The following is a 23,690-nucleotide window of genomic DNA, read 5'->3' on the forward strand; positions in this document are numbered from 1 at the left end:
TGCTCAATTGGAGGTGAGAATTATAAAGTGGGCCCACGGGGTGGGTGTGAAAGGGATCTTCTAGGGCCGGTGATGATTAGGAAGGGCGGTTCCCGAGAGGCAAGGATCGCCACGTGGATGTGGACCCAGTTTAGGACTGCCATGGGAGGGATGGGGGGGACTGTAGTCCGGGTTTCGCGGCACAATGAGACGAGTCCGATAGAGACGTTTCCTTCTGATGCCTGTCTCAGATTGTCAGCGATACGTTACGTCGGTTTTTCCTTTCCTCTCTTTTTTGCCTTTTTTTTCTTTTACTACCTCTTATTTTGGTAGGCCCTCTCTTTAATTCTAGGCTCCAAAAGTACAGCAAAAACCCCCCATCAGTCCACTCCCACTTGAACGACTTCTCTCTCCTGTACCCGTACACACCCTCTTATTTGCTTATTATTTACTTTATCAGGTTCCTTAATGTGCTTTCCTTTGTGAGCCCCATCTATCCTTTTAGTATAAACCGTAAATAAAAAAAGAGGGGGAAGGCGATAATGAAATAGAGAGGGGAGAACTGACAGACAATGAGGAAGGGGAGAAGGGCATCTTTGGAATGTGGGAAAACTGATTTGACATATCGAACATATTGTAAAATTGAGGGAGATCCGCCCTAATCTCCAGTGTGACCCCACTTCTGAAAAAGCAAAGGTGTTGTGGGTAGGGAAGGGAGGGGAATTGCAGGCACACTGTTTTCCTATGCGGTACATCCACCTCATTATTTAACGCCAATAGATGGTTGGGAAATGGCAAATAATAAATAAAAAAAGAGTGGAGGGCGTCGAAGCAGCGCGAGTAAAGGCATGGGCTGTAGAATTATGATTTGGTTTCCTTTAGGCTTTTTGGTTTGGGGTGGGGGAGTCATTATTTTGAACAGGAAAAGACAGTACGACGAAAGGCTGCAGATCTTATTGGGATCGGTGAGAGAAATGTGGGGAGTGGGTTTGAGCTTGAGGGAAGGTGCGGTGGTGGGGGTGGAAATCGAAATCAAAAATCCCACACCGCCTTCTCCATTCTCCACCAGCCTCTCTTGTCTCAGTCTGACCTTGTTCGCCCAAAAGGAAACCTCTTTCCTAAAATTCCTTCCTTGTTAACGCAACTGGATTTCCCCTGCCTCCTCAAAGTATCAACTTCACCTCCATTTGGATTCACAACGTCACCCTTTTTTTTTTTCGTTTCTCTTTTTTTTTTTTAAACGCTTTAAAGATATTTCCAGCTGGTTTGATTAAAAAATGGTTTTTTGTTTTTCAAAATAACAACTATTTTAAACTTTTATCATTATTTATCGATTATTTTCTATAAAAAAAAATTAATAAAGTGGAATTTTTAAAAAATAAGTAAAATTTATTTTCATATGTTGGCAAAAACTTAACCATTACAAAGTATGAAAATAATAATAATTTTAAATATAAAAACTAAATAAAATAAAACACAACCATTTTCTTCCATTCAAATTTTTCAAATATGATTTGTCTTTTAATTACACTATTCTTATAAAAAAATTAATTTATTTTAAATTTTTCATTAATCATAGACTTGATTTACTAATTTTAAAAAATAATTTAAACTACATCACTCATTCAATTTAGTATTAGAAATTAAAAAATCATAAAAAATTTCATGATTAAATATGTGTATTCAATAAAAAAAATGACTTATTTACATTTTAAAAAAATCTCCTTGTTTTTAACTCATTTAAATGAATTATTGTTTTTAATTAAAATCACTTTTTATTTTTTATAATATTTTAATTAAATTTAAATGATATTAATTAATTGAATTTAAATTTTTTATATGGTATCAAAATAGAATAACTAATTTTAAAATGACTCAAATTTATTCATTTAAATATCTTTTTATACTAATAAGTGTTTTTTAAAACATATTGACAAATTCTGTTATTTTTATAAATTTTTAGAAAATGTCAAAAAAATAAAATTTATTATTTAACTTTAAAATAATATTTAAAAAATAAAAAATAGAGTACATGTCTATCTTGCATTCCCACTCATTTTTCTTGCACTCGTTTTATTTATTTATTTATTTTTATATCTATGGAAGTGTTTATGTTTTCAAACACAAAAACTGTTTAAATAAAATTTGAAATCTTGATATTCAATATACCATTTAAGATAAATTATAAAGAGCATTAATATTTTCACCTGCATTCCTATTTATCCCTTGTGTAGTGATTATGAGTTTTCATTCAAATAAATATTAATTTTGTAATAAAATAGTCATGTAATATATACACACACGTGCGCGCTTTTGTTTTTATATATTTTAATATTTAAAAAATAAATCAGAAAAACAAAGGGAGAAGAATAAGGGAAATGAAGAAAATAAAAAGGGAGGAGAAAAAAAAACATTAGGTTTCGAGAAGGAGATAATGGGATTCAAAATGGAGGTATTTTAGATATTATATATATACATAATTTCAAAAACAAGTAAATTTCATTGATATTATTTTATGTTTAAATTAAATATATTTTAGTAGATATTTGATAAATCAACTTAATAACTTAATTTAAGTCATTCAATAAATTAAGTATAATTAGTGAAATAATTCAATAATATGATTTAAAATAAAAAATAATTTTAAGTAATAAGTATAAATAATTAATTTATTCTTAAGTTCATGTATTTATTTTATTTTTTTATATTAATTTGCCTTAATTATTTATATGATCTATTTTGATACTTCATAATTTATATTGTTATTTGTTACCCTTTACCCATATTATAATTTACGATGATAAATATATCAATTTAATTATTTAAAATAAAATTTAAAATAATTTTATCAAATAATCTTAATATTTAAAATAATAAATGTAAAATCAATTATTCAAATATAATTTAACTTATAATAAACTTAAATCATTAAGTAATAAATATTCAATTTTACCAAATATCTATTTAGTCATTATCTATTTGAAATTTTATTTATTTTTATTTTTTAAAGGTCGATGAAAATGATAAATAAGAAGAAAAGAGAAGGTATTTGATAAAATTTAAAATTAAAGATGGTTAAACCAAACCTCGACCAAGGTAACCTTTTAAAAAAGTTACTTATTAGTGTAAACATATATTTGATGAAAGTGTTATAAATTTGTCATCCCACAAATCCTGAAATCAAGGAAGATGTAAATTGAAAGCTACAATGGGTGAGAAGGGACTGGATCTGCTTCGGACCTGGGCCTAACAATGTGACGCTCAATTGGGCCCTTCTGCACATTGCAAAACCCATACGGACTTAGTCATGAGAAAGTGTTACGTGAAAGGGACAAACGCACGGTGGAGACCATCCCAACACCACAAACCCGGGATTGGAAACCAAAAGCTACTGGCTACATGGACAAAATCCTAACACCACAAATATCCTTTCGGGGAATTTTTTAATTTTTTAATTTTTTTTTTATATAAGATTGTTTAATGAAACTTCCTTTATTAGTAAAATTATTCTTCTGAGATCGTGAATTATTCTAATCAAAACAAGAGTCACACCTTTTAAATGGCGCCTAAATATTCCCATTACCGTTGCCAACATTCTCTTTCTTTTCTTTTTAAATCTTCTTGCACGTTGGATTATTGTTTTAAAAAACCAGCTAAAATAAGTAGGACTGTGGAGGAAAATAGAAGGTGGGGGAGTGCTGGAATTGAAAGAGAAGTAGAGGAAAAAGTGACACACGGTAACAGTGGGGAAGGGTGTGCCGAGACCATTTCAACGGCCAAGAAACACAGCAACCAAAATTGACACCCTCAAACACGAGGCACACTGAGTTGGGTTGTTGAAGCTTATCCCGTTAAACATTTAATTCAACCAAAAATAACACCAAACTTTCAATACACACACCCCAACACCACCCCACCCCACCCCCAAAAAAAAAAAAAAAAAAAAAAAAACAAGGAAGCTGGAAAAGCAAGTCAACGCTCAACAAAGTCCTTCTCTTGTACCCCTTCTCGCAATCTTCAACAAGATCATCCAAAATATCAATACCCCCAATCATCCATACTAAAGTTGCAGTTGCCAGGTAATCTGATTTTCAATTTGTTTTTGTTTTTTTTTAATTAAAATATTTAAAATTTATGCCTGAGTTGGTTTTCCCGGCAAGTTGTGGATTGACACCCGGTTCTTTTACGCAGGAAAGAAAGGTAGGATTCTCTTTTTGATACCGGATCTGGGTTGTTCTCTCGAAGAACCTTGTTGGGTTGTGTCGAAGTTTTGTCATTCTGGAGTTCTCTGAATCTGAAAGCTTAGGATTTTGTGGGCTGTTGAGGGAGATGGGGGCTTGCTGCAGCAATCGAATCAAGGCTGAGAGTCCAGTTCATACAGGTTCTTTTCCTTATTTATTTGTTCATTTAATGTTCATTTGATCATTAATGGTTAAATTTAATTTTCCGATAATCTTCTATCTTCAGAGCTTAGCTGGATTTCATTTTGATTTGGCATTTTTTTTTGGGCTTTTTAGATATAATATGATCATCTTCCCTGTTTGGAGTTTTATGACTGCCCTTGTGAGAGTTTGAGCACAATTTTTTGGAACCGAACTTTTATTGGTAGTTTTGATTACTTGCAAGACAGTATACCTCTGGTAGATATTATTGCCTTTTTGTACCAATTCAGGCATTTTTTTTCTGTCCTATTGTAATTTGATTTGGTGAAATTTACCTTTTGAGGTTCTGGGTTCTTAGGAAAACTTCTGTAAATCCGAAGAAAGGTTTTGTGGGATATTTTATGCAATATCCCCTCAAATGTTAGCTAAACAGTAACTTTTATGAGCATTGATGTGATATTGCAATAGTATATTTGTTTGGAAATATAATTGGATCATTTTGAGGCTGTAGACATTTTGTATTTGAATTGAGCTTAGTTATGAACCATTGGAAGTCCTCCAAACAAAAGATATTCAAATTAATTAGAAATGTCCTGGATTGGTTTGTGTAGGGGCGAGCTCGAAAAATGTCAGCAAAGATGAGAATGATCTGAGTAGGTCAAGTAGCAAGTTCTCATCCACTTCCATTCCCCAAACTCCACGTACTGAGGGCGAGATATTGCAGGCCTCCAATTTAAAGAGCTTTGGTTTCAGTGAGCTCAGAACAGCGACTAGAAACTTCCGTCCTGATAGTGTATTAGGAGAAGGTGGTTTTGGTTCTGTTTTTAAGGGGTGGATTGACGAGAATTCGCTCATGGCTACAAGACCTGGGGCAGGCATGGTGGTTGCTGTGAAGAGGCTTAACCAAGAAGGGTTTCAGGGTCACAGGGAATGGTTGGTCAGTATATAATTTGACATCCTTTGAAATTCTATTCCATTTGGGTGTTTCATTCATTTTCCTGCTTTGAGATATTGTATGTTTAATCCTTGTAGATCACAATTGCAAATCTCTCTGTAGAGTAGGTGGAGTTGTGCTTACAATAATATCTTATGAAGTGGGTATTTTTATTTGACATTTAATATTGCCTTCCAATGGTTGAACTTGTGTGGGCAGCTAATACGGTTGATGTTGCTTATGCTGTTTATAACTTTGTATGTAAATTGTTAGTATTGGCAAACTTACTACTTCTAGAGGGCAATAGGGCATACATCATTTTTTGAGGAGCAAATGGTTAATTCCTATTGTATGTTTTGACATACAGGCAGAAATAAACTATCTCGGGCAGTTGCAGCATCCTAATCTTGTGAAATTAATTGGTTACTGTTTAGAAGATGATCACCGGCTTTTGGTATATGAGTTCATGCCCAAGGGTAGCATGGAGAATCATTTATTCAGGAGTGAGTTCCTATACTCTTTTATTGGTTACTATTTTGAATTTTGAAATTGGAAGGGAAGCATTTTACAATCCTCATTCTCATCAGCTCTATTTTGTAACTGAGGCATAGTTTACTGTCGAATCAGGAGGATCTTATTTCCAGCCGCTTTCTTGGAGTGTTCGAATGGAAGTTGCCATTGGTGCTGCAAGGGGGCTTGCCTTTCTTCACAATGCTGAAACACAAGTCATCTATCGGGACTTCAAGACTTCTAATATACTGCTTGACTCGGTATTTACCTCCTGCAGCCTATTTTGATTATCTGTAGTATGGTCAAATTTGATGAGCTTTAAATTTCATGCAAACTTATTGGTTATCCCACTCGCTTCTTACTTAAAATCCACAGAACTACAATGCAAAACTTTCTGATTTTGGGTTGGCCAGGGATGGGCCAACTGGAGATAAGAGCCATGTCTCGACCAGAGTTATGGGGACCTATGGATATGCTGCTCCGGAGTACCTATCTACAGGTATTGTCACCACATGCTTTCCTCACAAAAACCCTTGATCTAAATGAATCTGTTAGGCAGCAACTTAATGGCTTTTTCTTCTTCATTTCTTTCATATAAACCAAATATGGTAATCTTAGCATATTGGTAATGCTAATTGTACATTTAATGATGCCTAACACTATACCAAAACTGCATTATTACGGTTAAGTTTATCTGAGCTTAGTCATCTTGATGGTAGAAATCAGGACTTTTGATTGGCTATCAACCATTATCAAAAGTTCATATAGACCTTTAACTGACCATATTATCTTTAGCTGTTGATGCTAAATATCCAACCTCTTATTCCTATATTAAAGTTTTCCATGAAAAGCGGAAAAAGGAAATGGTCACCAAACTCACAATTCTATTCATACTGGGTTCATGACCATGGTGATCTCTAGTAAATTGTTTAAAACTTGCTGATGGGTCTTCTCATGACCATGGGGAGACAAAACATCAGCTCTCATCATTGCATGTTATCTTTGTTTGGTTAATTATCTAATGTCATTGCTTGAAAAGAGAGACGGCAAAAAAGAAAAAAAGAAAAGGTGATTCATCAAATGTATTATTATTTATTGATTTGTATCTTACAAAAGGGTAGTATCAGATTCTAATCTTTAGCTGTATCTTTTGGTGAAGGTCATCTAACAACCAAGAGTGATGTATATAGTTTTGGAGTAGTTCTTCTAGAAATGTTATCTGGTCGCCGAGCAGTAGACAAGAATAGGCCATCTGGAGAGCACAACCTGGTGGAGTGGGCAAAACCTTACCTGACTAGCAAGCGTAAAATTTTTCGTGTTATTGATACCCGTCTTGAAGGTCAATACTCGCTAGATCGGGCCCAAAAGGCAGCTATGCTTGCACTTCAATGCCTATTAACAGAGCCCAGGGCCAGACCAAACATGGATGAGGTGGTAACAGCCTTGGAACAGATTTGCGAACCAAAAGACAAGTTGAGAAGTACTACAAAAGAGCAGCATTCGAATCATCAGAGCCGACCCAATGATCGACCTAGATATCACAGAAGAAGTGCGGATGCAAGTTCTTATCCCAAGCCTTCTGTTGCCATACTTTAGACTTACAAGTGAAATTTTTTTTATTTTTATGTTGCAGTATCTTCTTTTTCTGATCTGAATGATTCTCAGCACCAGCCGAACAGGGTTTCTGCAGCTGGGACATGCATGTAGTATACTTATGTTAGTTTGAGCATTGTATAGTTGGTGTTTTGGCTAATGTATTTAAAATCAACCTTCTCAGTTTCTGGGGTTTGTGGAGAGCTTATAATGGTCGGCAAGAGTTTGGGAAATGATGATTTTGCCCATTTTCCCCCTTCTGTCAATCTTTAGATTTGTTTCATTCATGAACCCAAATGCATATGAGTAGGTTCACCGTTCACAGAAAGGCTCCTCATGATACTATTTTCCTTGGAAATCAAACGTGAGAGTATAAAATTCTCTAATTTTCCCAACTGCGTAAACCTTGCCCTGCCATTGTCTCCATTTGCGTCATCTTGCCCTTCCATTCTCTATACTTAGGCCCTCTTTTTAGTATAATTCTGTTGTCTCTTAGAAACATCCTGCTGTTTTGCCCATTCACCCTTAAGGGTAAAGAGCCACCCTCATCTTCAAAATTCAAAACCAGAAATTAATTTCCAATGCTTAAGGTTGGGAAGAAAAGGAATTGAGCCTAACAAGATTCAACATGACAAAGCTTCTGACCTGTCTAGGAATTTAGGGAGAGAATTCAAAGATAATTAAGAAAGGATATGCCAAATTCAAGATCTACATTAGCCAATGGAGTTGGAGTAATGTAAGTTCAGACATTAATTTTTACTTGTGAGAATTTACAAGTATGGGTTGTTTTACTACCATATTATCTTGTTAATGAGAATTCACAATATTTCAACAAACACCAAAATTTTTCTATCATTTCTTTGTGCAAAATTAAAAAGGTAATAACAATTAGCAGCAATAAGTAAATAAACTCATAAAACAAAAAAATAAATCAAACACCATAATTTTTACGTGGAAAACCCCCAAAGGGAAAAATAAGGGGACTTTGTTCGGTTCAAATTTTCACTATCAATAATAATGTGTTACACCTATCTTCTCCAAAATAATCTTTGGAGGTTACCAAATATATCAGAAGCACATGTAGCCTTGGATTATACAATTTCTTTTGGCAAAAGAAACAAAGAAAAATTAGAGAAAGTATACCCCAAAAACGCTTTTACTCTTCATGAGTAGAAAAACGCTTTTACTGTTCACGGATAGTAACATTAGTTCCCGAGCTCAAAATCTGATCTCCACAGTTCAGATTGTAGCTACTCGAGTTTCAAACCTCTCCTCCAAATTTGAACTCAATCGGATCAACTTGTTGATGAAATCTGATACATTTTTTTCCCTATCTCTTCTTTCTCTGTTTTTTTTTTTTTTTTTGTTTAACGTAACCGACTTGGCCTCCAAGCATTTGGGGCCCACTCCGTCAATTACGAGGGAGCCCAACAATTATCATATGCATGATGGAACATTTCTTCTCTTGGAAGTTTCTAGACGAGTTGACAGACATCAAGGTTGCACCAGTCAATAGCATTTTAAGCATTTAGTATGGCATTCTTAGATATTGATCATGAATATCAAAACGTGTTTATATAATTTTTTTAAATGGATATGAAGGCACCTCTTATATTGTTTTTATTTCTTCATACGAAATTATATGACTGTTTCCTGAATTGCAACCATGACTTCCAAAAAAGGGGATTTCGTGTCAAATTATCCTACAATTTCCGTCTCATTGAGACAGCCAACGCAGAGTTGCCCATTGCGTAGACGACTTTTGCCGTGGGAACGGTTTTACAGAAATGAAGGATATTACAAAAACTATTCAAACCCCACTAGGGGAGGGGCCATGACCTCGTCCCAAGTTAGAAGCTTCCATTACGGATTAGCACCATAAAAAGTCGTCTGCCACATATTTTCATCTCTTCCTGTGAAGGAGACAGAGAGATGGAGGGGGAGATGGCAAATGGCACATTGGAGGTCCTGCTGATCAATGCCCGACGCCTCAAGGACAAGAATTTTCTTGGTAAATTTGTTACTTCTACCTTTTTTTTTCCAATTTGAATCTCTGGGTAACTGGGATTGCTCAAACTTTCAAGCTTATCAATGGAAGCTTTTGCAGTTAAGATGGATCCGTACGTTTTGATCCAATACGGAAACCAAGTAAGGTGGAGCGGCGTTGCTAAAGGTCAGCCATTACGGTGAACATAAATAATGGCCGTTGTAATGGATGATTTTATTTATTTTGAGGCTTCTAACAAGTATATTGCTGGGAACAGGAAGAAACCCAGAATGGAACGAGAAATTTACATTCAATGCGGAGTACCCGGGCGGCGAACACCACAAGTATAAGCTCATCCTCCGAATCATGGACAAGCACAAGCTCTCTTGCATCGACGACTTCATCGGCCAGACTACGTAAAACCTTAACCAAAACCACTCTTCTTTACCACGAATTAATTTTTAATCTTGTAGTTAAAGTTTTAGTATGAATGTTTTCATGTGAAACAGGATCTACGTAAAGGATTTGGTGTCAATGGGGGTGGAGATGGGACAGGCCCACCTTCGACCCACTAAATACAGGGTTGTTCTTCCCAACCAGAGCTATGCCGGAGAGATTTCCGTTGCTGTTGCTTTCACCCTTGATGTATAGCACGCATTACACCATCTACACCATAATAATTCTGTGGAGAGAAAATTTTATTTGTATGTAATGTATCTAAAGCATTTATATTATGCTTGTGTTTTAGTTTTTAAATTCAGATGAAATGAAATGAAAATTGTCATGTCAATTTGTTTGACTAGTTGTGATGTCCCACGTTGAAAACAATCTTCTTTAGTGCATTGTTTTCTTTTTTAGTACTTTCCAAAAATAGAACATAGCATTAATTTTTTTAAAAATTAAACATGAGTGTGACAATTATAAAAATAATTCGATGTTAAGATTTTCTAACATTTTAAAATATTAAAACTAGGATAAATGAGTGTACAAAATTTTAATTTTTTCGATTGAAGGGCAAATTATAACCTATGAAGCAAAAATAACATGATAACAAAGCATATTTTTTTTTGCTGCCTTATGCTACCTCGATGTTATATATATATATAATTAAATTAAAATTTTATTTTTATATTTTTTCATACATATAAATAAAAAATTAATTCTCATAATAATAAGCTATAAAACGTTATAACAATTACAAATTATATTTATTTATAATATAATTAATTTTTTAAGAAATGGCGCGGGCAGTATTGCTACAAACTGGGCTCATTACTAGCCTGCACTGGCCCGGGTCTACAACTTACAAAGACAATTGGGCTTCGACTCAGGAAATAGTAGGCCCAGATTCATTGATTTTAGTTATTATTTAACTTATGTGTCCACCTTATTTCAACAGCCGTCTTAGCTCAGCCGGTAGAGCGCGTGGCTTTTAACCACGTGGTCGTGGGTTCGATTCCCACAGACGGCGTTTTTCATTTATTTATTTCCAATTTTTTAAAAACCTCTTCCTTTTGCGTTTTTATTTTTATTTTTTTAGTTTTTTTATTTTTCCCCTTCATTTGTTGACATATTCTTTTTGCCTTTTAATTTATTCGTTAAAATTCCAAAGTCAAATATGCTCTTTTGCCAATTCTACCCCGGACTCAAATCAGTGAAAGTAGGACGATAAAAATTAAAAACACACAGAACATCAAGAATTCAGCTGCAAATTGACGAAAGGGTAGTCCGTTGGGTTAGATTCCCACAAATTATGATAGACCCAGTGTGGATCAAACGTTTCAACACATACACACTCTTCAAAAGCATCCCCCATTTGCTTAGATTCCCAAATTCAACAAATAAACTACTGTTGGTATATATGCAAATTCCGTTACCCTCTCATCCTCTAAGCCTCACCAAACCCATTTGCAAAAAGGCACTACCAGTCACCAGTCCTTGCCAAAGAAGATATTGAGGATAACCTAAGAATGACCTTTACTTTTACTTTTACTTTTACTTTTACTTCATGTAGGATAAATAAACCGACCAACCCAAAAGCAGGGCTTGGACATCACAAAAACTAAATGGTAGCATCCTCATTTATATGCCATCGGTCTTTTATTCAATTCTCAAGTGGACCATTCCTTTTCATACCCAAAGGTTTTTTTGTTCATAACATATAGTTATGATAAGGGTATCAATGCTATTCCTTCTTTAGAAATATTACCTACACACCGCCCCTGTTATTTTACCTTTTGACACAAGACCGTCCGGTCAATTTCGAATCAACAACCAAGTGTCAACATGTATATGATTCTTGATCAAAAGTGATGCCAGTGGTGGAGATTTTGTTTTGGTTTGTAATGTTGGTACAAATTCTGAAGCTTTTTGGCTCTGGTGCCAAAGCGACCCAGAGTGGTCTCCCTAGGATTCGAACTTGGGTCCTATAGGCCTTAAGGCTTAGGACGTTGTCCTCTTGATACCATCTGAACTACTAGCCCAATCAAATTACTTGATTTGATTTGGGCGGTTTTGCCGTTTGGATCCCAGCAAAAGTGGCACTCGAAGCTGGTGACCAACTATGCAAACCAGACTAGCTAGCCTTTTTCTTTTTTGGATCCACCCAAAACGCAGGCCTATCATGTAAGAAATAGGTGTCAAGTTTCAACGAGCCCAAGATTGCCCTGTGGAGAGAAGGATGAAAGCTATTATATCGGGCATATATGCATCACCCACTTGAGAATGAATTGTGTTTTCTGAGGGAATGATGTCTTACGAGGCTTTACAAGTGGTAGTTCATATGCCCATTAACAAGATATCAGCCACCATCCTTCAATAGAATACAAACGTATGATTGATTCAAATAACACAAACATATATTTATAATTCATAGTGATTTAGAGATACATAAATATTATCGAAGCTGCGGGCTACATGTTTTTGCTTTGCAGCCACTTCAGCCCCAACGCTTTGCCTTTTTTTTTGTTTTTTTTTTTTGCCGGTTTTCACTTTCACCCGAAACAGCCCCACTGACAACAGACCATCAAAGTCAAAAAGGAAATAAAATTATAAAAGTGAAAAAAGAAAAGAACAAAGAAAACAGTTACAACTTAGCACACACTCACTTCACTTAGTCACTTTCCTACCCTATCATTTTCCTTGGTCTTTTGCGCTAATCCTACCAAAACCCAAACCCCAATTATGCTTTTACCAACCCGCTACGTTCAATTTTCCCGGGAAAATAAAGGAAAACTGAAGGCGGGAATTTCTTTTAAAATGTCGGAGCAAGACTTAGATCCGGAAGTTCCTGCCGGAGAAAGTTTGACCGAACTGCCAGTTAGCGGGGGCGACGTTCCAGGAGGTGGAGGTGCGGCGGTCACTTCCGGTGACTCTGAAGGAGAGTGATTGGCCCACCAGAACGGCGTTGGACTGCCAGTTCTGTCCCCAGTTGCGGCTCATGCTCATCCACCCGGTTTTGGATCCTTTGATGCTCACCCGCACGATATCCCCTGCACCCGCGACGTTGGTGACCAGAACCAGGTTGAAGTAGCGGAAACCGTTGACGGTGAATCTGATTCCTCCACTCTTTCGGCAGGATACCCTGAGTACAATATAAAAAATTATCATCATAAGGATGAAGGTAGGCATTCCCGGTATTTATGGTAGGCGGGGTCATCAGAAAATGGACTTTTCACATTGATGGATATGAGGCCCGGGGCATGGGACAACGTGTGAGCTGTGTTTCTATCAGGCCAGTCCTGAGTTCGAAGACAAAGTGGACCACCCGTAATTACTAAACCACCCCCCACTTCATGCTCTGTGAAATCAAACGAATTTACAGTGTTGCCCCTTTGGTCTGCTCAGATTAGGCCCATTAGGGGTGAATTACGTAATATCCTGGTTTGTCCTACGGTCGAAACTGTTTGCTCAGTATCAGGTAGACGGATTCTCAACAAACACTCGAGGGGTTCTGTTAGTTAGGTTCACTTTGATTCCCGAGAAAGCTGAAGGTAAGATGCAAGGGAATCTGATAATTTCACTTTTTTCTCTGGCGAACCTAACGGAGGTGTAAAATGTAATTAAGACAACAGAGAGGGGCATTTGAGTCCAGGGAAAAAACAATAGTAGCTGAGATGTGACTAACCACTGAGGGAAGTGAGACGCGCATCAGAAAGACAGAGCGGGAAAAGAAAGCGAGAGGGACACTCACCGACGGAAAGCAACGGGGACAATTCCGGCGCGGTACTCGGCGATCTTGAGAAACATGGGCATGGCAAGGTCGAAGTGGGGACGAGGAGGGTTACACCAGCCGCCATTGTCGCTGGGAAGAGCGTAGTTAGGTGGGCAGAAGTTGGTGGCGGTGACGAAGATGGAGGGGCTGCCGGAGTGGCACCACTTGGGGTCGTTGGCGCACTTGATCTCAAAGCAAGCGCCACAGCTGAGCCCGCTGTTGAACAGTGCGGTGCTCAGTGCTGCCGTGTTGACTCCGTAGCCCTGGCTGTAGAGATTCCCATACCCACAAGCACCCCCTGCACACACAAAGCCATTAGCCATCCATACTCGTTTAAAACCCGCTTGCTCTGTTTTTGCTGCAAAAACAGAGCTCCACCATGGTCTCCGGAAAAATGCAGGCCATGGGTCGAGGAATGTGATGCAGCAGAATTGGAATGCCTCGTCATAGGTTAGCAGCAGAATAAGTGAGTAAAGCGTAGAATCCTAAAGCATATACAGATCAGTTGTAGATTAGGAAGAGACTACGTACCCATAGTACCGGAGGCATCGCTGCCACCGTAGAATGTGGCATGAGCACTCTCCCACGGCCCACTGGTGTAAACGCCGGGGATTCGAGCATGAACCAGGGTAAGAAAGGAGAGGAGTGAAGCAAGGGAAAGAAGAGTGAGAAGAGCCATTGAGAGAGAGAGAGAGAGAGAGAGATGGGCTTTGGGTTGGGAGTGTGGGGGTGAAAGGAAATGGGGAGGAAGGTGGGGTACTTATGGTATCACAAATCAAAGGGGTGGGCCTGTGAAATTATTACCCTCTCATTAATGCTCTTTCCCACTCTCTTACTCAGATCTATTCTCTTCCGATTAACCATTTAACCCCCCTCCCCTCCCCTCCGCTCTCTTATTTCCCTTTAAGCTTGACTTGAGTAGGGTACACGTGCCCCACCTCCAACCACAGTGACTTACTTCCCTCACACCTGCAGCTTAAACGTTTCAATCCCCTCTTTATCATTCTTTAAACATATTTAAATCTCCATTATTTTTCTCTATCTCTTTCTCATTACAATCAGGTTAGCAGTCAATGAAATTCTGATGTTTTATATTACAAATGATTGGTTGAAGGTGAATTTGGATGGGACCACAAGCCATGGGAAGTTGGGAACACCCCAAGTCTAACAAAAAAAGGCACGCTACTCGGAAGCAAGGTAAAGCCGCTTTGCTTTACTTGCAAGCTGAGGCTGCGGTTGTGTTTTTCACTGCGCTCCTCACTTTCCTAATTTTATTTGGCCCGAAATTAAATTCCAAAAGAAAATGAAAATAGACCAGGAAGAATCCGAAGCCGCAGGGGGCAGCGCCTGTGAGTACGTGACATATTATGGATGTAAAATAATTAAATAAATAAAGAGAAGATGACAATAAAAAAGGAAAAGAAAAAGTGGGAGAAATGCGCGTAGAAGGTGGGACCAATGTCTCCAAATGGGGTATTGGCGGTACATGGGACCGCTCTCGAGCCCCACCCTCACTCCTCTTACATTTCTCCACTCCACAGCCCACAGGGCGTAGAAGCGTGTGCGTGTGGGTGACTCCCTGTCTTTTGCCCCTCTTCCTCCCCCTCTGGCTGCTACCTATCACATTTCCTCTCCTCTTTTCACTAAAGACAATTCATTCATCATCCTATACCTAATCTAGGGATTTTATAACCGTTCCGTTTTTTTCCTCTTCCTCATTATGGGTGCATCACACCCTCAATATATCATTGCAAAAACTTGTAGGGGCCATTCCCTAGGAACAGAAAATTCAGAAGAAAAGGGTCTGTTTGTCAGGACAAGGGCTTTTTATTTTTATTTTTAGTATTTCAAAATCACTCGCAGATACATGAACTGAATTGAATAAATACATGAATTGGAGTCTACACTATGGTATCCTCTTCTGACCATATATTTATGCCATGTTTCTCCATCTGTGACTTTTGTTGATGGTTTTTGACCACACTATAAAGACCAGAGAAAGGGAAGAAGACGATTAAGATAAAGGAAGCAACGTATAAATAGGAATATGGCAAATCAATTTTGAGTTGATACTTGATATAATTAATTTCTTTATAAGTAGCAGTAAATACTAAATAGCAAGTGTTGTAGACATAGTAAGGCCACCGTCGTATGCATAGCAACGTCACATCAATGGCCTTTCGAGCCATGTGGGCATCACCCCCATGGCTACGAGGGGAAGGAGGGACTTTCATGCTTCAAGAACTCCAGTCCACCCAAAAAAGCCCAACTCCCATGTGAACCGAATAATTGATTTGGTTGCTTCTTTCTTCATCCATAGTCCATACTAACCCACCGCCATGTGCCTTCACTAATTGCCTCCTTTTTCTCCCTACTCCTTTTCTCTCAAAGTTCCCTTTTTCCTTCTCCATCTTCTAATACACAAAATTTCTATGACTTATCTTATGTTTCATGTTCAAATATGTGACAAGGAATTAGTTTCCATACAGGGCCCTTTTCTTTTTCTAATAAACTTAATGCCTACTATTTCCTCTCTTTCTCAATCAAAATTTTTGGTGTCATCCACGGGTGGTGCGCGTCTTTATATAACCCTTGTACTCATGCTGAATATGATGAAAAATGTAGGCATAGAAATATTACAGACTTGATGTGTGGGCGCTTAATACAGTTATGTGCATCAGTGATGAGTCTTTTATGTTGCTTCTCCATTAATCAAAGGTGGGGTTATACGGTTAGAGCGAGCCTGGTACGTGAAGGTGCAGATTAAGCAGTGAGGAAAAGGGAGTGAAATATAAAGTCAGAAAAGTGCATGTCCCACTCATCCACCGACCAACCAGATCTGGGAGATCAGCCACGTCTACGAGTATTCAAGTGTTATTCAACAACACAGCACCAACCATGGCAAGACATGTGAACGTGCCACCAAGATCCCTCCAACCCCTCCCCTACCCCCCCCACCTCCACGCTCTACCTCCACCTTTGTGTTTGCATGTGATTATGTGATTTTCTCCTTTTATCCGCTTCAAGCCCTCCATCCCTCACCTCATCACCCCCACATGAAACCCCACCATTTTTCACCTACGCCCTACGTCAAATGAGATATGTAAAGGAACGCATTTCTGTAAGTGTTATAATCATATTCTGTAAACAAGAGTCTCAATCTCAAGCCAACCTAAACCATGAGCTGGATATTAATTAAACTTATGTTTATTACATGTAATTTCAACCGTTTCTAACAACCATAATAATAACCATTGTAAGAATTGTTTCAATACGCTATTTAAAGCAGCAGATTGGGCCATAACTCCTGCATGAAGACCCTCACAACAACCAAAATTCGTGATAAATAACATGGCACAAAACCCTTTTCAATAAAGTACTTTCATTCAGCTCTAACAGCTAGCCTGGATGGTGAGAGATTCACTTTTAAGGGTTTTAACTTTGTGATGCATATGTACGGGGAGTACACGGTTCTTGGGAACTAACCTCACATGCCTTCTATGATCATCTTTTGTTGTAGTGTCTCGAGCAATTTTCTTATGGTTTGGATAGAGGGTTTTCGAGGATGTACCATGAGACCTCAACTAATGTATTCAATTTTATATCCAAAACGTGGATGCTTCTCATACATAATTATAATATATACTCACAAATTGTGTAATGTAACAAAGGTCGGTTGGGGTTGCAATTTAATAAAGCTAGGGTTTTATTCATGATGCTTATTTAAATGGCTTAGGGCCACGAAAAATGTTCTACTATAATGTATATCATGATAATAGTCTTTGTTTCATCGTCGAATCAGTAATGAGAAGTACTTAGATTGATTATTTTCTAAGCAATAGGCGATTTCTTAGATTCCATGTGTTTCATACTGCTACGTGATTAGCATTGGGTTTCTGGTGGCATTGCATATAACCTAGATCATAGGTCATTTGGCCGCTGAATTTGAGCTTCATTTCTTTAACTGTTCGTCACTCATTATGTGGTTCGATTTGACTTTGTGATTTTTTATTAAATTAGAAGGCAGGAGGGGTGAATTTGTTCAATCTGAAGTTGCTGTTAAGAAACTATGATATATACCACAAGGGAACACAATGAGAAAGCATGATGGCCCATGATTTAAATAAACAAATGATTTAGTTTGCAAATGATCAAATCTCTCTCTTGAGTGTGTTCCGGATAAGGATGTCCCAATTTGAAGCATTCAACTCAAATTCCCTAAGATTCAAATGGGACCTTTCTTATGTTTTTTCTTTTTTCGTTAAATGTGTTTGTCTTATCCATACTGAGGGATTTTATCTATGGATTTGGTTTTGTTTCAGGCTCTGTCTCCGTCCCTGTCACGGCTAAGAGCTAATATCTACTTTGTACAAATCTTGAACAGCCAATTGGAGTGGTGGAATGGAAGGTGTTTGGAAGCCACATATATAGGAGACAGGGGGAGAGACAGAGGTTTCAATGAGAAGTAGGAACAAAGGGTATGGGGGCTTGACAAAAGCACAACACAAGCATGTGGGTTGGATGTTGGTAAAGGGGACAGCAAAACCAAATGTGGGTTCATATTTTTCTGACCCATACACTAGGCACCATCCACCACATTGCTTTTGAATCCTTTTCTCCCATGGGTATTTCTCCATTTCTGTGCACCACTTGGAAATTTGTTAAATTTTTTGTGAGTGTTTGGGCCCCCATCTCAACCCCATGATCCAAATGGGAAAGCGTTTATCATCACTGCCAAATTATTTTGACAGGTAGATAGATGGTTTATATCTCATTCAACTGTATGCCTTCAATGGCCGCATTTCCAATTTGCTAACCATTACTACCACATTTCTAAAAGAAGAGACACATTCTGGCAATTCTCAAAAGTGCTCAGCTTTGGGTTAGGTTCCTTTAATCAATACCCCCCACCCCAACAAAAAAAAAAAGGAAAAAAAATCTTACCCTTGACCTCAATGCAATCCAACTCAAAAGTTTGCCGACTAGTAACAAGTAGCAGCTTTAGCAATTACTAAGACACCATGGAATACCCGGAGCCACAGGCATGAACATGCTTTAAATGAGCTCAGATCAAGCTTCTATGTGGTCCTCAACAAATGTGCATTTACTGAAGGTTTGGCCATCGACCACCACTGTTGGTTCTTTAAATGGGTAAGTTCATTTTCAGGTGCACGTGTTACTAATGCTTAGGTACCCCAATTTTACTCCTTCAATCTTATTATTTCTATGGCCCAATCGAGAGCCTTTCTACTGCCTTATTTTGTTAACCTGATATAAGCCTTGTAGTGATTAGGTACCCAAACACTATGGCAAGAGGAACAAGTTTACTGTGGACCATGGAGCAAGGTACACATAATCATTGAGTTTGATGGACAGGGGACCAAATGCTAAATGCTGCATCTGGCTTTTGATGTGATCCACATAAATGGATGTAAGGTGCTTAAGAGACCTGGGAGTGGACATACATGCACACCAATTTGGTTCCAATTGAATGGATTGATTGAAAATTCAACATCATGTTTTTTTACCATCTCTGCTGAAAATTCATCCATCCTTAGAATTCAGGCGTTTGAATTATTCCAAGGAAAAATGAAAATAAAAGAAAAGAAACACACGCCATAATGCGAAGGGCTAGCATGGTGGGACACCAAAGCTGAATTCAATGGTAGGCTGATGGGGCGCAGTTCCTAGCGACATGGTGCATGTGCTGCCTGTTCGTGTATGGCATTCTTTTGTTTTGTGTTGGGGAGATAAGGAAAGAATGTTAGTTCGTTGAGCAAGGCAATTCGGTGAAGGTGAAATCTGATGTGGAATCAATACTTCATTGCACCTTTCTAGTTTTCTCTTTCTTTTCGGTCCTTGCTGAAAAAGCCAACTGCTGAGGGGATGTTCCGAGGACCATGAGGCATGAGGGATAACCAAGGAGTGGGGGTGGGGGGGTCCACCCTCTGAGAGCACTCTCCCAGTAGGTAGCTACTCGAGAGTCGAGACTAATAAGCAACTACCACAACAACCGGCCTAACTAACTTTAAACGATTCCCACGAGGACCCAAACAGGTAGCCTCACAAGCAAGGTACGGTGTCAAGTGGCCATTGGGGGTCATGTTTGTACACTAATTGCTAGAAATAATTGCAAGCACACACCGCAAGGCACCACGCGTGATGAAGACAAACCCCTAACACCCCCATACCATCTATTGTACCTTCCAACATTTGGAGCCTAAATCATGTGAAACCCCCGGAGACTCTCACTAGATTTGTCTCTCATGCAGGAACTTGTCTCTTCTGTGAGGTGAAGAGTAGTGAATCGAGATTTGCAATTTTCTGGTGTCATTTCCCCGGTCCTATAGTCTAACCATCACCATTCCGCCCCAATCCCTATTTCTCACTCCCTCACACATGGACAGACTATGTGTTTTAAGAGAGAATGAAACCGGTCGATGTTCACACATTCAAAGTTTATTTGTTTAAATACAAGAAAAAAAAAGCGTCAGGTGAGGCTGGCAAATATTATTAGTCAGGGAAGAGATAACATGTGCAACCGAGTTCCCTGTCCAAGCCCAGAAAAAATGGATTAAGCCAAACATGTGCAGGCCTCTTTACACCAGAATTTACCACCTTCAGTCAAAAAACCTGTCAAGTCCCCTCACCATTAATTGTCATACCAGCATTGGATACAGACATTTGTGGTTTCATTTCCACAAAAGAATAGGGAATTTCCTTCCAACATGTCCTGTCGTGAGCCTTTTTGTTTGACCTAACTGTTTGTTCCTTGAGTAGAAAAAAGGGTAGGGTCCATCGTAGTTGACAGGAACAGCTGAATGTCATAGGATGCTTAAAATGACCCTCCCCATGGGCTTATATAGGAGGTGAGAAGCTTCTAGAGACCCTTGGAGACATCCACACTTAGCCACTAGTGGGAAGAGTGTGGAAGGTTCTAGAAATGCCTAGAGAAGTCCACACAACTCTACACTATGGTAGAAGGCATGAGAAGGGTCCAAAGCTTTCTAGAGAAATCTAGAAGTCTCTTGAATATTCTAGAATAGTGTAGGACATTCTAGAAGTCTCTTGAATATTCTAGAATAGTGTAGGACATTCTAGAAGTCTCTTGAATATTCTAGAATAGTGTAGGACATTCTAGAATATTCATGAATTGTAAGGAACCCTCCAAGGTTCTAGAGAGTTCCATTGGTGTCTATAAATAGGTGAGGGCCTCATTTGGCCAAGGCACCAAGCAAGTGAGCATCCAAGCACTTGTAAAGGCTTTCTTGAGATAATAAAGCTTCCATTCTTTAAGGAGTTGCCTACTAAGCTCTTTAGCTTTCGAGTCGCGAGCGTCTTAGCCGAGCAAGCTAAGCATTGGGGATCAAGGCTGACTTAGCAAGATCAAGCGTCTTGACTTGCCTAAGTGCCGCACGAGCTTAGTGAACGACTAAGTCCGTGACAAGTGGTATCAGAGCGCGGTTACGAGGTGGGCATAGCAAAGGAAGCATGTCGGGTTCCAACGTGGAGGAGACTAGCGAGCAAACCCGTGGGAGGGAGACCGAGCCTACTGCACGGGGCAGGGGCAGAGGTAAGAAGGATACATCTCGTGATGTTGTTGCCAACATGGAGGCAAGGTTAGCCAAGGTGGAGCTAGCCATGGCAGACACCCGGGAAGGGGTGGACTTGATCGAGCAAGGCATGGAGAAAGGCTTAGAGGATCTAAGGGAGCAGATCCAAGACCTTCGCGAGGGGGTGCTGGTCTCGCAAGTTCAGCCGGTGTCACACGAGGAGTTCATGTCCTTCCAAGACAAGGTCATGAGCATGTTCGCTAGTGTGGAGTCAAGGATGGAGGCCTTGACTGCACGAGTGGAGGCCCGAGACCAAGAGATTCGACAAGAGTTGGCCATCTATAAGACCGCTGTATCAGCTCGGTTCATGGCCACACAGGAGGCATCTAGGGTGGAGGTGCCGAAGCCACATGGGTTTAGTGGCAAGCGGGATGCCAAGGAGTTGGATAACTTCTTATGGCATATGGAGCGATACTTCGAAGCTATTGCATTGACGGATGAGGCGGCTAAGGTGAGAACTGCGACCCTCTACCTTACTGACACAGCTACTCTATGGTGGCGTCGAAGGTTTGCCGATATGGAGAAAGGCATTTGCACCATAGAGACGTGGGAGGACTTCAGGAGGGAGATCAAGAGGCAGTTCTACCCGGAGGACGTGGCTTACCTGGCTAGGAAAAACATGCGGCGTCTTAAGCACACAGGCTCAATACGCGACTATGTCAAGGAATTCTCTTCGCTCATGCTTGAGATTCCTAACATGACTCAGGAGGAGTTGCTATTCAACTTCATGGATAACCTGCAAGGGTGGGCCGAGCAGGAATTAAGGCGCCGGGGCGTTCAAGACTTAGCCACTGCTATGGCAATAGCAGAATCTTTAGCGGATTATAAGAGGGGAGACTCCTCCAAGATTGAGTCTTTGGAGGATAGCCACGTCATGGGTGGGGGAGACGAGGATCTAATGGACCACAATGCTCCTAAAAAGGGATCAAGCAAGACGCCTAATGTCCAAGAAAGAAGGGGTAAGGCGGCAAGGAAGGAGTTCACGCCTAAAATCAAATGCTTCCTATGTGACGGACCACATTGGGCACGGGATTGTCCAAAGAGGAAGGCGCTTAGTGCCATGATCGAGGAGAGGGAGCAGGAGGACGAAGCACATATGGGCTCAATGCAGCTACTAGGTGCCCTCCAATTCAACCCGAAGCCTAGTACGCCTGAGACCTCCTTACTAGCAGGGGTACAAGTAAAGGAGGAAAAAGGGGAGCGAGCTGAGGTAGGCCGCACACGCATGGAAGAAGTCACCAAGGGAAAGGTGAACTCAATGGGTAAAAGGAAGCAGCACTCTAAGCATCGAAAGCGCATGGGTCTGCATCCATCTGAGGCCTCACGGGAGAAGGAGGTGAAGAATATCCTAGCTGAACGGGTCACTAGGAGACAAGGGGTCCCTCCTGTGATAGGGTATCTAGTCCGATGGAAAGGACTACCTAAGAGGCCGGTAAGCTGGGAACATGCGGATGCCTTGAGAAAATTCTGGAAACACATCGAGAGGTTTCAGAATGAGGCAACGATGAGGACGTCGACGGCATCGGTGGGGGAGAGTGTCACAGGATGCTTAAAATGACCCTCCCCATGGGCTTATATAGGAGGTGAGAAGCTTCTAGAGACCCTTGGAGACATCCACACTTAGCCACTAGTGGGAAGAGTGTGGAAGGTTCTAGAAATGCCTAGAGAAGTCCACACAACTCTACACTATGGTAGAAGGCATGAGAAGGGTCCAAAGCTTTCTAGAGAAATCTAGAAGTCTCTTGAATATTCTAGAATAGTGTAGGACATTCTAGAAGTCTCTTGAATATTCTAGAATAGTGTAGGACATTCTAGAAGTCTCTTGAATATTCTAGAATAGTGTAGGACATTCTAGAAGTCTCTTGAATATTCTAGAATGGTGTAGGACATTCTAGAAGTCTCTTGAATATTCTAGAATAGTGTAGGACATTCTAGAATATTCATGAATTGTAAGGAACCCTCCAAGGTTCTAGAGAGTTCCATTGGTGCCTATAAATAGGTGAGGGCCTCATTTGGCCAAGGCACCAAGCAAGTGAGCATCCAAGCACTTGTAAAGGCTTTCTTGAGATAATAAAGCTTCCATTCTTTAAGGAGTTGCCTACTAAGCTCTTTAGCTTTCGAGTCGCGAGCGTCTTAGCCGAGCAAGCTAAGCATTGGGGATCAAGGCTGACTTAGCAAGATCAAGCGTCTTGACTTGCCTAAGTGCCGCACGAGCTTAGTGAACGACTAAGTCCGTGACATGAAGCTGCAGCTTCCATCAGCGTAAACATATCTCCTCTTACCAGTATTGTTTCTACTCCAAATCGTTCATGCAATAAGGACAAATAAAAAGTGGGGTGAAAATTTGTTTCAGACTTTAAATGATTTGTTTATAATTTTTTTTTTTATTATTTATTTCTTCAATTTTTTTATTGAATAAAAAAACTAAAATATTTAATTTTAAATATTAAAAATAACTTTTTTAAAACAATCAAAATAA

General features: G+C 39.4%; 3 protein-coding genes and 1 non-coding gene across 6 annotated transcripts; 3 read left to right on the top strand and 1 right to left on the bottom strand.

Annotated features, from left to right (window-relative positions):
- Positions 1–3,511: 3,511 nt before the first annotated feature.
- On the top strand, positions 3,512–7,584 carry LOC100251053 (receptor-like cytoplasmic kinase 176). 3 transcript variants are annotated; one of them, XM_002265996.5, is made up of 7 exons: positions 3,512–4,058; positions 4,171–4,360; positions 4,973–5,298; positions 5,663–5,798; positions 5,923–6,065; positions 6,181–6,304; positions 6,965–7,584. In XM_002265996.5, exons 2-7 carry the CDS (start codon positions 4,309–4,311, stop codon positions 7,399–7,401), a joined length of 1,218 nt encoding a protein of 405 aa, XP_002266032.1. In that variant the 5' UTR covers positions 3,512–4,058; positions 4,171–4,308; the 3' UTR covers positions 7,402–7,584. The 3 variants fall into 3 exon arrangements, with proteins under 3 accessions (XP_002266032.1, XP_010654281.1, XP_010654282.1); XM_010655979.3 differs by having other exon boundaries at positions 3,674–4,058; positions 4,176–4,360; XM_010655980.3 differs by having other exon boundaries at positions 3,674–4,058; positions 4,180–4,360.
- A 1,665-nt stretch (positions 7,585–9,249) lies between these two features.
- Positions 9,250–10,187, top strand: LOC100263049 (16 kDa phloem protein 1). The gene is made up of 4 exons (XM_002270572.4): positions 9,250–9,409; positions 9,506–9,571; positions 9,663–9,801; positions 9,895–10,187. The coding sequence occupies exons 1-4, from the start codon at positions 9,331–9,333 to the stop codon at positions 10,034–10,036; spliced, it is 426 nt and encodes a 141-aa protein (XP_002270608.2). The 5' UTR covers positions 9,250–9,330; the 3' UTR covers positions 10,037–10,187.
- A 596-nt stretch (positions 10,188–10,783) lies between these two features.
- Positions 10,784–10,856, top strand: TRNAK-UUU (transfer RNA lysine (anticodon UUU)). Its single transcript has one exon. It is a non-coding gene; the product is annotated as a tRNA-Lys (tRNA).
- A 1,365-nt stretch (positions 10,857–12,221) lies between these two features.
- On the bottom strand, positions 12,222–14,365 carry LOC100245911 (expansin-A6). Its single transcript, XM_002266589.5, has 3 exons — positions 14,130–14,365; positions 13,578–13,896; positions 12,222–12,968 (listed from the first exon to the last, which is right to left on the bottom strand). The coding sequence occupies exons 1-3, from the start codon at positions 14,275–14,277 to the stop codon at positions 12,659–12,661; spliced, it is 777 nt and encodes a 258-aa protein (XP_002266625.1). The 5' UTR covers positions 14,278–14,365; the 3' UTR covers positions 12,222–12,658.
- Positions 14,366–23,690: the final 9,325 nt, after the last annotated feature.

Source organism: Vitis vinifera, chromosome 8 (genome assembly GCF_030704535.1).
Source record: "Vitis vinifera cultivar Pinot Noir 40024 chromosome 8, ASM3070453v1".
NCBI classification, from domain to species: domain Eukaryota; kingdom Viridiplantae; phylum Streptophyta; class Magnoliopsida; order Vitales; family Vitaceae; genus Vitis; species Vitis vinifera.

Bases quoted from the DNA above. Each gene is read 5' to 3' on its own strand.
- LOC100263049 (XM_002270572.4), top strand. From the start codon at position 9,331: ATGGAGGGGGAGATGGCAAATGGCACATTGGAGGTCCTGCTGATCAAT. The intron at 9,410-9,505 runs GTAAATTTGTTA...AAGCTTTTGCAG, and splicing joins CAAGGACAAGAATTTTCTTG to TTAAGATGGATCCGTACGTT. The intron at 9,802-9,894 runs GTAAAACCTTAA...CATGTGAAACAG, and splicing joins GACTTCATCGGCCAGACTAC to GATCTACGTAAAGGATTTGG.
- LOC100251053 (XM_002265996.5), top strand. From the start codon at position 4,309: ATGGGGGCTTGCTGCAGCAATCGAATCAAGGCTGAGAGTCCAGTTCAT. The intron at 5,299-5,662 runs GTCAGTATATAA...TTTGACATACAG, and splicing joins AGGGTCACAGGGAATGGTTG to GCAGAAATAAACTATCTCGG. The intron at 5,799-5,922 runs GTGAGTTCCTAT...CTGTCGAATCAG, and splicing joins GGAGAATCATTTATTCAGGA to GAGGATCTTATTTCCAGCCG.
- LOC100245911 (XM_002266589.5), bottom strand. From the start codon at position 14,277: ATGGCTCTTCTCACTCTTCTTTCCCTTGCTTCACTCCTCTCCTTTCTT. The intron at 13,897-14,129 runs GTACGTAGTCTC...TTGTGTGTGCAG, and splicing joins CGATGCCTCCGGTACTATGG to GGGGTGCTTGTGGGTATGGG. The intron at 12,969-13,577 runs GTGAGTGTCCCT...TATTGTACTCAG, and splicing joins GTCCCCGTTGCTTTCCGTCG to GGTATCCTGCCGAAAGAGTG.